Genomic DNA, 11,710 nt, shown 5'->3' with positions numbered 1-11,710 from the left:
GGGCGTCCACAGCCTCCTTGGGCAACCTGTTCCAGTGTCACCACCCTCTGAGTGAAAAATTTCCTCCTAATATCTAACCTAAATCTCCTCTGTCTCAGATGTTTAATCCAATTTGGAGAATTCCCTTAGAAGACAGCAGTGTCTAATCAGATGATAAAATCAAACTTGTTAATTTGGTATCTGACCATATTGTTTGTTTTAATTAGATTGACTTTTAAGCATACACTTAAATACATTTACAGGTTTATGGAGTGTTCTATATTCAATAGAAAGAACTCATTCATTTGTTTCTCGAGAGCAGTGATGCTTTATCATGCTCGTACTGCTGTGCATGCAGCGAAGTACACATTGATGTGCAATACATCTGTGTACGTTACATGCACCGTTTTAAGAGCTGTATGTTGATTGTGCTGTGTATGTATGTATGGATGCCCTGTGTAGGTCACTCTGAAAGTAGTGTCTTACATATATTTCCATGGAAACTACAACAAAGAGCACAATAACACTATTTCATAGAGCAAGTTCTCAGCTACAAAGCATTGTAATTCCGTATAGCCACCATCATTAGCCAATGCATGTGGATGAGCTGATCAGGACACTCCTCATTCTGTAGTGTGAAAGCTGTGTGTTGGCTGTCTGAAACACGGCTTGTCTTTCACACTGCTGTTGCACACACCACCCACTGCCTCACTGTGCTCACGTCCACTTTTGGTCTCCACAAACATTCAGCAAGTGTTGATGAATGTCAGTAGGTGCCATTCTGTCTGCATGGAGGGATTCAATGGCACACCTTTGCTTCATCCTCACTTCGATGTCAGATGCCATTCTGTCAGACTGTCCCTCTGCTGCCATCTGTCACATGGCAACATGTAATGGGATACTGAGGGAAGGTTCAACCTCTGCTGCCATACCACCAACATCCACCTTTGACGTAGCGGACTGACACAATGAAATAGGAGGCATTACATTTGGAGCAGCCTTCATAGATAGCTGATTTAATTATACAGATTTAATTATTTAAAGGGGTTATTTTGATAATTCCGGGCATTAGACGCTGGATACGGCGTAGCTCTTCAGTCCTATTTAAAGTTCAGACAGGTTGTTGTTTTTTTTTCCCCAGTGAGCTTTTATTTGTTTAAAAAATATAAATAGATAAAAAATACAATCTCTCAAATATTTTAAAAGCATAAGTTATACAACAGTCTGGCTTCTGGACATTTTCCTTGGCATTGAATACGTAATAAATAAGTTGATATTCTGAATAGTACCATAAGAAATGAAACAGGTGTTTTGCTTAAGTTATTTCTAAATATTGAAAATATTTCATATAAATAGAAAACATTAGAAAAGAATAAATATTTTAAATACAATAAATAGGTTCCTAGAAGGAAATGAGAATGTCTATAAATGCAAACCATTGTTACTATCTGGTTCCTGAAACGGAACAACACTGCCATCTGCCACGTGACAGATCGGTAACAGAGGACTGTGCCCGAACTAAAACATTCAGGCACTGAAACTCCTGGTGTTTTTCAAATAGCGAACGGCCCTCACGGTCTTCTCCATAAACGAAGTAAAGTCTCGGAGGATGAGGTGCGTGGTGATTTTCTCTATCCAGGCCTTATCCGACTTCAGCTTGGCGAGGAGGGATTTCTGGGTGGCTGAGTCTGGGATGATCACTTCGTCGGGATTTATCACCTGTGGGAAACAGAATGTTGAGTCAGACCGTAGGTACAAATGTGTTCCACCCGGCTTCGTAGCCCTCCCCTCCGTACAGCTGCTGGCATCCCCACCTCTGTGCTGGGTTTTGAGGTACTCCTATCCCTGCTCTTCCAGAATTCCAATTAACGCTTGCTGGGGTTGGGGTGGCCCGGCCTAAAGTGCCTGCAGTGTCTGCTGCCCTGTGCTGGATGGGGACGTGGGATGTGGCTCGGTCTAAACCATACTGGCTGCTGCATCCTCGCTCACAAGTGTGTTAGGTATCCAAACAGGGAGCTTGCTAATGGATGGACTGGAGCACAAGTAGCAGATTGCCTCCACCTGCCATCCCCATCTCAAACAGCCTTACACGGACTGCTTTCATGAAGAAGTTTCCACCCTGCAAGCCATAGCTCCTGACTTTCTCAAAATCTCAGCAGTCCCTACAAGCACAGAGCTCCGTGCACCCGCTCTGTTTTGTGCCACCTGCTCTGATGCCTCAGCCTTCGTCATTCCACAGAAGGTCAGTCTCACCCAGCCCTTGAACAAACCTTCTACAAACAATATATCAAGTTTGAAGCCGGTAGTTGCCTTAAGCCAGGACTATTATTCTTAGCAAATACAGTGTGAAAGAAAGAAGTCCAGCTCCCTTTCACTTAAAGAATGAGGAACACAAAAAAGTGTGGTAGGAAAGGCACACAATGTCCTTCTCAGGTGCTGAAAACACCTGGCAGGAAATCACAGCCAGAGAGCTTTGCAGTTCTTGGTTCCCCCTCACCTAGGCAGCCCTCACTCACCCACAGTTTCACTGCTGACAAAGTAGGAAGGGTTATAGGAAGGGAAGGGTTATGGGCGTGATTAAGTGCTGCAGGAATGAAGCCAGTTTTGAAGTATGATCTTTTAAAGCACTCCAAAGCACAGAAAACAGCAGTCAGAAGTGGATATCATTCCATTCACCAAACTGAAAGAAAATCAGCTGTTTGTATCTGCAGTTATTTCTGTGAGGTTTCAAAGTTACTGTACTTCACGGCGGTCCCAGCACTGAGGGGCTGGGACCAAACTGCAGCTCTGAGCAGAGTGCCTGAGCACATTGTTTTTAAAGGAGTCTGATGAGTTTGATTGTTGTCTGGAAGGTAGGAATGGAAACAGAAAATTGGAAGAAGAGTACAGAACACGAGCTCGTAAAACTTGAAAGTTAGTCATAAGGGAAAGCAGCACAGGCAGCCAGCACCTGCTGCTGATGGGATAAGTAACAGCGGGAAATGCTCAGCCTCGGGCATGTCCTGACTGCACATCACTGCACGTCCCAGCGGCCGCGGCAGTGTGCGGGGCGCACACCGACTCACCATCTGCCGGATCGTGGCCGCCAGGTGCTTTGTGCCGTAGCACAGCGATTCGACATTCTGCTTTTCGCTAGCAAAAGTTTCTTGAATGAATTCCAGGTAGGTCTGGAAGGCGAACAGGCCGCTAGAGAGCTTCCTCAGGCATTTCTCCTGTGGAGAGAGAAGTGAGAACATCAGCAGCAGTTCGGAGTGCCTGGCACGTTGCGCTGAATTCAGCGGCGCTCGGATTGGGCCGAAGGCGGCCCAAGGAAGGAGCGGAGCGGTTCCTTGCCTCGTCGAAGCCGGCGAGCAGGCAGCCGTCCTCCTCCGTCACCTTGGGCAGGTTGAGGTTGTTCCGGACGAGCATCTCCATGCTGTTCTCGCAGACGGAGAACTTCTCGCACATCTGCGGAGAGATACCGAGAGCTGCCGTCGCGTCCGAGCCCCGGGCGCAGCCCGCAGGTCCCCCGCCGCGGCCCCGTACCCACCTCGTCCTGCAGCCGGGCGGCGCGGCTGTGCAGCAGCCAGGCCAGCGACTCGCAGTCGGGCAGCGCCCGTCGCGCCCCCGCCTCCTCCTCCAGCCCGGCCTCCCCGGACGAGTCGGCGGCGGCGGGCAGCGGGGCGGCGGCGGCGGGCGGCAGTAGCAGCGACAGCAGCAGAAGCAGCAGCGCGGCGGGGCCGGGACGGGGCGCTCTCCGGCGGCGGCTCCCGGCGCTCCCCGGCTGCCGTCCCGTCGCCTCGCAGCCCTCGGTGAAGTTCATGGTGCGGCTTCTCTGCTCGTCGGGGAGGCTGACGGATCGAATGAGCTCCGGGCATCCCTGAACGTGTATTTATCGAGGGGGCTTCGAGATTATTCATGGTCCGGGAAAATCCGGCATGAGAACACGGGGGTGTGTGCCCTGTGCTTGCGCTGGGTTTGACACAGCGCTCACTCGCCCCGTCCGAGAGCATTGGGATTGTGAAACGGGGCCGGGGGGGGAGGCGAGCCGGGCCAGGCAGAGGCATGAAGTCATTTTTCCTCCCCTTCCGTAACTCCTTGCGGGCCGCGCCGCCGCTCACCTGGCCTCGACCGGGGGTCGGGGCGGGGGATGAGCCCGGCAGCCGCCCGCAGAGCCCCGTACCTGCACGCAGGCGTGGCCTGTCTTATGTTTTATTGTGTTTTATACGTTTTATACATTGATACCTGTTTTCACTACTTTTACTCATTATGCATCTCTATTCTCGTTTTTAAGAATTTCAGAAATTCTTTCTACTTGTGTTCTATTTTTGTTCGTTCTGTTTTGATTACTTGTAAACGTGAAACTGGATGCCCTGGGTTCAGCTGCTGCACATGCCCACGTTAAACGTTGTCACACGCGCACCTTTCTGTGAACCACATCTGGGCACATCCCATCGCTCCAGTGTTTCCAGCACACAGCGGTGGAGGAAGGTCAGCACCCAGGGCTCCCCGGGGCAGCAGGCGCAGGAAATGCCACGCAGTTATTTACCTGCTATCTGCAGCCTTATCTCCTTCGCCACACAGGGAGGGGTGCTGGGAATTTTGGCATTTCGCTGAGGGATTCTTTGCCCAGAATGAGCGTGGCCATTCAGCTCAGGCATGTGCTACCATGGGCTGGGGCAAGCTGCTCAGGGCAAGCTGCTGGTCAGCTTTGGGAGTGTCAACATCTGCTTTTGCCAAATAGAGAAAAACAGAGAAAGAACTGATCCCGGTTTTGGAATGGGGAGACGCTGACACAGGAATCGAGGTAGGAGACTCTCAGACTCTCAGACTCTGCTTTGTAAAGAAGCCAGATGTTGGCAGCTCCAGAACAGCCTGGGTAGAGCGTCTTGGGAAAGAGGCAGAATACCAATAATCTAATGTCCCATTCTGCCCACAGCGCAAAGGCAGCTGCAGTAATTTTGCCCACTTGGGAGATATTAGCACTGAATTGCAAGCAACACAGTGACTTTCAGTAGCTGCCGTCAGCGTGTGCCTGCCTCCCTGAGCTACAGCAATTATATTCTGTTGTGTTCTCCCCAACCAGAGCTGTGGTATGAACCACAAGAATAAAGCACACAGCCAGCAGCATGTTTGGCCAACACCAAATTGATGGGTCCAGCTGCAAGGTGCCAAAGGGCAGGAGCAACCCAATGAGGTGAGTCCAGGTTTTGCCTTCTGATACCACCAGGAGCAAATGCAGCAGGAGGGGAGTTCCTGCCTCCTACTTTCTGTGTGTGATAGCACACAGAGAGCTCTTTCTTTCCGGTTCTGGATGGCTCATGTTCCGCTTTCTGCACACAGCCCAGCTTCTCTAGTCTTGCCAGTGTGTTTGATTAAACCTTCAAAGTGAAATAAAATGAAGTTTCAATTGTTGTTTCTCATCTTAAAGCTCCCAAGCCTTCTGCCATTGCTGTCCCTTACTTTATTTTTGGTTTGTTTGCTCTTTCTGTCTGGCTGTGTGCGTCACTTCAGAAGTGCTGAGCATCCTTGCATGCTCCCATGGCAGACGCTCGTGAATGCCTTACATGGCATTCAAGAGAAGGAGAAACCTGAATTCACACTTCTGCTACTACTGCATTTATTTTCTTGGGGAAAATCTCTCTCTCTCCTCTCTCTCTCCATTTTTCCCCCCTTTTCTCTCTGGTACTGCATTTAAAATAAGTCATTTGCAGTGATCTATCTATAGGAATTTTTAAGTTTGTGATGGACTTAAAGGGCTTAATTAGCCTGCTCTGTATTGCTCTGAGCTAAGCTGCTTCATCACCTTGTTCAGAAAGCAGTAAGCCCTGGACGAGCAGTGCTGGGTCATCAGTTAACTGTGCATCAGGCATGGGGCTGTTGGGACTTTAATATGTACAAGCACTATTACTGAGACTGTAAGACATAATTTCTAGGTACAGGTGTATCTTACAGTTTACTATTCTTCTACCCTTTTGTTGCTACTGTTCTTCATTTCACTCTGTGGGTTAGTCCTCTCTTATTGTCATTTACATTACAAAACAGATGGCTGCCTCCCACTGTGCAAAACTTTCCTCAGGTGGGATCTCAAATACTGTCAGCGTTCATTCAACTCCTTCTTTTGTCGGGGCAATGGAAACTACTACTGTAAAGCTCTGTGGGAGCAGAGAGGCCAATTATGAATGCTGTAAAAAACCTCTCAGACTCTCGGCACATGAAAACTAATCCTAGCTACAGTCAGGGATGAATTCATAGCCAGAGAGCCAATCAGGATAATGCCAACTGTTGAATGCTGAATTTCTAGCATTAGTATGGTAACTCCTAGACTCAAAAAATCGCTCTGGGCGCAAGCAAGCCCATGCCACTTTTGCTTCCAGGGAGATTTGCAAGCAGGAGGCTGTTTTCAGGTGAGATAGGTGAGAACATCGGGGTAAATGCTTTGCCCCTGAAGAGCTTAGCAGACTGCAGAGCTGTTTTTGGTCAAAGTGCATCACCCCTCTTTTGTTGGCTGTCAACCGTGGGCTGAGGTAAGGCCCAGTGCTGCCCAGTGCTTGGTGCTGCAAGCCACCTGGCTGCATATATGTGGCCGTCCTGCATAGAAAAAATTAAGATTTTGAATAAAGGCAGAGGATTATTAGGTTTGTGGTATGTTTCACTCTGATTTAGTGGTGTTTTTCCTTTCTGATAGTCTTCAATATTCTGCAGTATAAATGCAAGCTACTAATGCTTGATCAGAGATTGCTTCTTTAGTCTGTAGTGTTTGCAACAGGAGAAGGAATATGACTAAAATGTAATGGACTGCTGTACAAGTTTAGTTCATGTGTGGAAGAAAATGCCAGCTGCTGGTGGACTGTGTAAGTGGAATCATAACGATTAAATGAAATAATGTTAGATGTCATGAGTGAGGTATAAAGCTGATGTTCAGCTCCTCCGGCATGCTTTCAGTGGATATCCTTAAAACTGTTAATAAGATCTTAAGTTCCTATAGCTCCGTACAAGATGGGATTTCTGTTGTTCACCAAGATACAAACACATCACCCATTTTACAGCTCCTTTCTTTTTAAGGTTTGTTGTATTCAGCATTCACTGAAATTACAGTATTTGTGAGTTCTTATGTGTCTCTCATTCACAGTAGTAATACCGTCTTCATCAGTCTGCATAAAAAATCCCAGGCTTCAGAAAACAAGCTTTTTTGCCCCAAATGTTTGCAAGTAGGATACTACCAGCTCCAGCAATAGGTGAGAGTGCAACCAAATGTCCCTGCACTGTACTTGAACATATTGGGCAGGATGCTAAGATGCCGTGTCGATGTTTCTCATAACCAAGCGCTGCTTTATGGACCTACACATGACACCCAGGAGTACTGGCACCCTGAACAATCAGCCCTTCACTATTGCTATGTTGCAAGTTCTTTGGTTCTCTGTTGGTTGTTAGCCAGCAAGGAACCACACAGATATCTGGGGATTTTTTTTTTTGTGAAGAACTCTGGGGATTGCTCATTTTTTTTCCCTACAGGCAAGCTTGCATCATTTTTAAACAAGACTAGGATATGTAGTAACAGACTTAAATTTTCTTCTCAAGCATATCATATGCAAATACTGTGAATTTCCATGCCTTAGGCTAAAGTAGAGGTCTAGAGGAAAAATTCATAGTTTGTTTTAATTTATGTTCCAATTTGCAGCCTTATCTGGTTAGCCTTGAGAAGAGAAATCATGCCATGGTCTTCTCTAGTCAACCACCATGATGGCTGATACACCAGGCTCTGGAGGGAACTATCCTTGGGGACTATCTGAATGCCATGTATCACTCCAAGTAGACACATCCCTGTCAAATAAAAAATATTGCAAGCAAGTATCCGTTTGTACACCTTAATGGGATTAACACAGCACTCATCAGGGAAAGTAGACTTGTGCCAGGAGTAATTAACTGCTGTGGGTGTACCAGTAAATGCCACCAGGGTGCGATTCCACAGCCCTTCCTTATGGGTGGAAAGCAGCTGTTACTATGCCTCTATTGTCATGCAGCACGAAAATAGAAAGCCTCTGTCTCCTTTTAAAACCAAAATGGCTGAAAGTTCCACTTGCGTTTAAGGAACTTCCTTGTTCCCTTTTAAGCGTGAAAGATGAAGTTCAAAGAAGTTGTATGACAAAGGAGAAGAGGGAGGTTTTTCAGTCATCGGGGAAGATGACGAAGCTGGAAAGAGAACGCAGTGAGGAGTCAGCATATGGGAGGTACAAATGTCATGTTTTAACGTATTTTACAAAATCTTCAAAAGGTCTCCCGCCAGGGAGCTTGCTCAACAGCAAAGGAAAACCAAGCAATATCAATGTTTGTCTAGGAAGTAATCACATTTGTGAATGCATACCAAATCTTGTCCAGTTCAGGAAGAATGGGAAGATGGCTGAAGTGGACACTGATGTAATTTTTATCCCATCTGAGGGTAATGAGACACACTGACTGTCTACCTGGAGCATTACCTGTGATGCAACAAGATGGTATGCTTTACAGGGTCACTGACAAAAGTATCCTAATTCCATTCCCAGGATCATGCAAGGCATTCTTTTTGGAGACAGTGTTTCAATGACAATTTATGTGTGTTGGAAATTTTTCTTAGGAGATGAGTAAACAGAAAAACAAAACACGTTACACACCTGCAGAAATGGCAGTGTGGTTTTCATAAACGTTCTATAGCTCAAGGATCTTGTGGTGATATTGGGGATCTACTAGGGAATTTGCTGCTGTAAGTGTACATTTGGCCTCGGTCCTGCCAAGAAATCTGAAAATCATTGCTCAGAAATTGCCTGAAGTGCTGATTTTTTTTTTTTTTTTTTTTGTCTTTTTCTGTGCACGTTTTAGCAAAGTCCTTCATTGTTCTATACTGAAAATGTTAAAGTGAACCTACTTAGTACAGTGGGAGCCCTTCGTAATTGCACATCAAAAAGATATAACAGCAAGGATTAAGAGGTAGTGTTGAATCTGAACCTTCACTTTTCCCACACTGCTACTATTGAAGCAGAAGCATCCCGGAGGGTCAGACTGGATCTAAGGACTTTGGTCCAAATCACCAGAAGTTTCAAGTGGTCTAGGCCCAAGCAGATATTTCTACCAATCAGCTAATTAGATAGTCTGATGTATTTTGTTTAAATTGCTGAATCAGGATGTGTGGGAGAGGTAAATCATATCATTCCATATGTAAAGGGGTTGTGAACCCAGATTTACTACTTTACAGGAAAGTTCTCCAACCCCTAAAAATAATCTTGGCCAAAACATTTTCCATTCTCTCCTCTTCAAGTGAGCAATTTTTCTTAAGATGGAAGAGTGCTGCTGTGCTGCCCTGGTGGGCTGGCCTGAACTCCAGGCAACGTTTGCCCTAACACATAGCAGAAGAATTCTGGCCTTTGGGCAAGAAAAGAAAGTGAATCCCAAGAAGTGCTGTGACCTCAGAGTTCTTGGATAAGCCTAGGCAGATGTGGAAGCCCATAGTATTGTCTTTGCTTCCTTCGTATTTCTTCTCATATATTTTGGGAGGAGCTGGTCTGTACTCCCAAACCTAGCAGAGGTTGGGTGCTGGATCTTCCCCAGAGAAGGATCTTGACTACCTGAGAGAGGTGCCTGCTTTCTGAGGGGGAAACGCTCATTTCCTTGGAGTTTCTTTTTGGTTGATGCAAGAGTTCCTCATGGTTTGTTGAGCAGTTTATCTCTTAGCCTCTCTCATGGGAACACCACAGCTCTTCCTGCCCCAGTTAGGTGCTGCTTAGCGTAAAGTCCCAGGGTATCGCTTGTCTTGAACACAGCGATTTCCCTGCTGGTTTCAAAAATACATGTGAAACCAAAAGAAAAAAAACAAAAACCCACACAAAAAAACAGAAGCACTCCAGACGAACGACTGGAATCTGAAAAACCCCATCTCTCCCCTGTGCCTGAAGTGGCATGTGACAGTGACAGATTTGGTGTGGAGAGGGAACATGTTGGGTACCTCCCTAGTCATCTTTGTGCCTTAGCTCTGCAGCATCAAACGTCACTCCCTGCTGCTCGTTCTCTGATCTCCATTTCTATTTGTAAATGCCCTGATTTTGGGATTTCTGCGGGCAGTCTTCTGATGCTGCGTGTCTGGGCATATCAGGATGAAGTGCCTACACTTTTGAGATGTCTGACAGTGGAATGTATTTTCTTTGTTCCAGTAAATTCAACAAAAGTTGGCAAACATGAACAGAGAGGAAGGATTTTGTTGAGAATTACAGATGCTTTTAAGAAACAGTATCTTAATTGTGTTTCATTTAATAATATTTTTGTTACGTGTTATGTGTTTGTCTATGCAAAATTTCTGGTGCAAAGTTTCATATTATATACATACTATAAAATTGCTACATTCTAGAACTCAATTTTCAACTAAATTTTTAAAAGGAATTTTTAAAATTTAGGTAGAGGATTCCATGGAGATTCCATGTTTCTTGGACAGTTTTGTGCTTTTCAGCTAGATGCTATCCATGTTTCCCACTCAGCCCAGATGCCATGTAGTGAAATCCTTTTGCCTGGTGCTTTACGTGTGGTTCCACAACTGTTGAGAGTTGATATTGGTGTGGGAAAGCCACTGCCAAAGAGGATGGCACTGCCATGCAGTAGCCTGACCTGTGCCGTGAGTCACTTTTTCTCACAGTTCCCCACATGTGTTGGTGTTGGCATTTGAGCAGCTGGAGAAAGCATATGGTTGGAAACCAACCCAACAAAGAAACTGAATAAAGACAGGTTTCAGTGGGATCAGTTCTAACTCTGCCCAAATGCTTGTGTCAATGTGGTGGAGACAGGTAAAGTGGGTGACTCCTAGGAGTGTATAAACTACAAATAATAAGATACATGTCTTCAAGTCAAACAAAAACATGTTTTACCTCATCCCAAAATAACATTCAGTTCTCACTTCTCCAAAGTAGCATATGCTCTTAAAAACAGATTTAAGAAGTAGTGAGTATTAAAAAACCAGAGTGTTCATCGTCTTTTCATGACAGGCAAATTTAGCAGCTAAATTCAATTTGTATATCTAAGGTATTGTGACTGCTCAGCTGCTTTCAGCTTCGGATTTTATTTTGGACATTTTTGCTGATCCTTAAATAGTCTTTTTATCTGGTTGTACCTACTCGATCTCAGAAAGCAATTGCATGTGTCTTATTCTATTGTAACTCCATTGATAATGGCAGGATTCCTGATGCCTGTGAAAGAGAAAAGGAAGTCAAGCTGAAGACTTCCACTGCCTCAGACAATTTTCAGTGCATGTTTTGCCATCTGTATAGATAAGCCTGCAGCTGATGATTTTTTTATACCAAGCTACTGAAAGATGGGCCCACACCAACTTCATGAAGTTCCAACAAGGACAACTGCACGGTCCTGCATCTGAGTCAGGGCAATCCCAAGCACAGATACAGGTTAGGTGGAGAATGGTTTGAGAGCAGCCCTGAGGAGAAGGATTTGGAGGTGTCAATTTATGGAAGACTAAACATGAGCATCAGTGTGTGCTTGCAGCCATATCCTGGGTTGCATCAAGAGAAACATGACCAGCCGGTCAAGGGAGGTGATTCTGCCCCTCTACTCTGCTCTCTGAGACCCCACCTGGAGTACTGCGTCCAGTTCTCAGTACGAGAAAGACATGGAGCTGTTGGGACAGGTCCAGGGGAGGGCCACAAAGATGATCAGAGGGCTGGAGCACCTCCTCTACAAGGACAAGCTGAGACAGATAACACTCTTCAGCCTGGAGAAGAGA

General features: G+C 45.8%; 1 protein-coding gene and 1 long non-coding RNA gene across 2 annotated transcripts; one reads left to right on the top strand and one right to left on the bottom strand.

The window, feature by feature from the left end:
• Nucleotides 1-1,107: 1,107 nt before the first annotated feature.
• Nucleotides 1,108-3,781, bottom strand: IL6 (interleukin 6). Its single transcript, XM_048951042.1, has 4 exons — nucleotides 3,509-3,781; nucleotides 3,313-3,426; nucleotides 3,045-3,191; nucleotides 1,108-1,698 (listed from the first exon to the last, which is right to left on the bottom strand). The coding sequence occupies exons 1-4, from the start codon at nucleotides 3,779-3,781 to the stop codon at nucleotides 1,507-1,509; spliced, it is 726 nt and encodes a 241-aa protein (XP_048806999.1). The 3' UTR covers nucleotides 1,108-1,506.
• A 465-nt stretch (nucleotides 3,782-4,246) lies between these two features.
• LOC125695974 (uncharacterized) lies at nucleotides 4,247-7,750 on the top strand. Its single transcript, XR_007378131.1, has 3 exons — nucleotides 4,247-4,449; nucleotides 5,045-5,155; nucleotides 7,640-7,750. It is a non-coding gene; the product is annotated as an uncharacterized LOC125695974 (long non-coding RNA).
• The last annotated feature ends 3,960 nt before the right edge of the window (nucleotides 7,751-11,710 follow it).

This window comes from Lagopus muta, chromosome 7 (genome assembly GCF_023343835.1).
Source record: "Lagopus muta isolate bLagMut1 chromosome 7, bLagMut1 primary, whole genome shotgun sequence".
NCBI lineage: Eukaryota > Metazoa > Chordata > Aves > Galliformes > Phasianidae > Lagopus > Lagopus muta.
Note: the sequence above shows the minus strand (reverse complement) of the source record. Positions and strands in the feature narration are given on the sequence as shown.

Excerpts from the sequence above, each read along its gene's own strand:
- IL6 (XM_048951042.1), bottom strand. The coding sequence starts at position 3,781 with ATGAACTTCACCGAGGGCTGCGAGGCGACGGGACGGCAGCCGGGGAGC. Across the intron at positions 3,427-3,508 it reads CCGCCCGGCTGCAGGACGAG|ATGTGCGAGAAGTTCTCCGT; the intron begins GTGGGTACGGGG and ends ATCTCTCCGCAG. Across the intron at positions 3,192-3,312 it reads TGCTCGCCGGCTTCGACGAG|GAGAAATGCCTGAGGAAGCT; the intron begins GCAAGGAACCGC and ends CTCTCTCCACAG.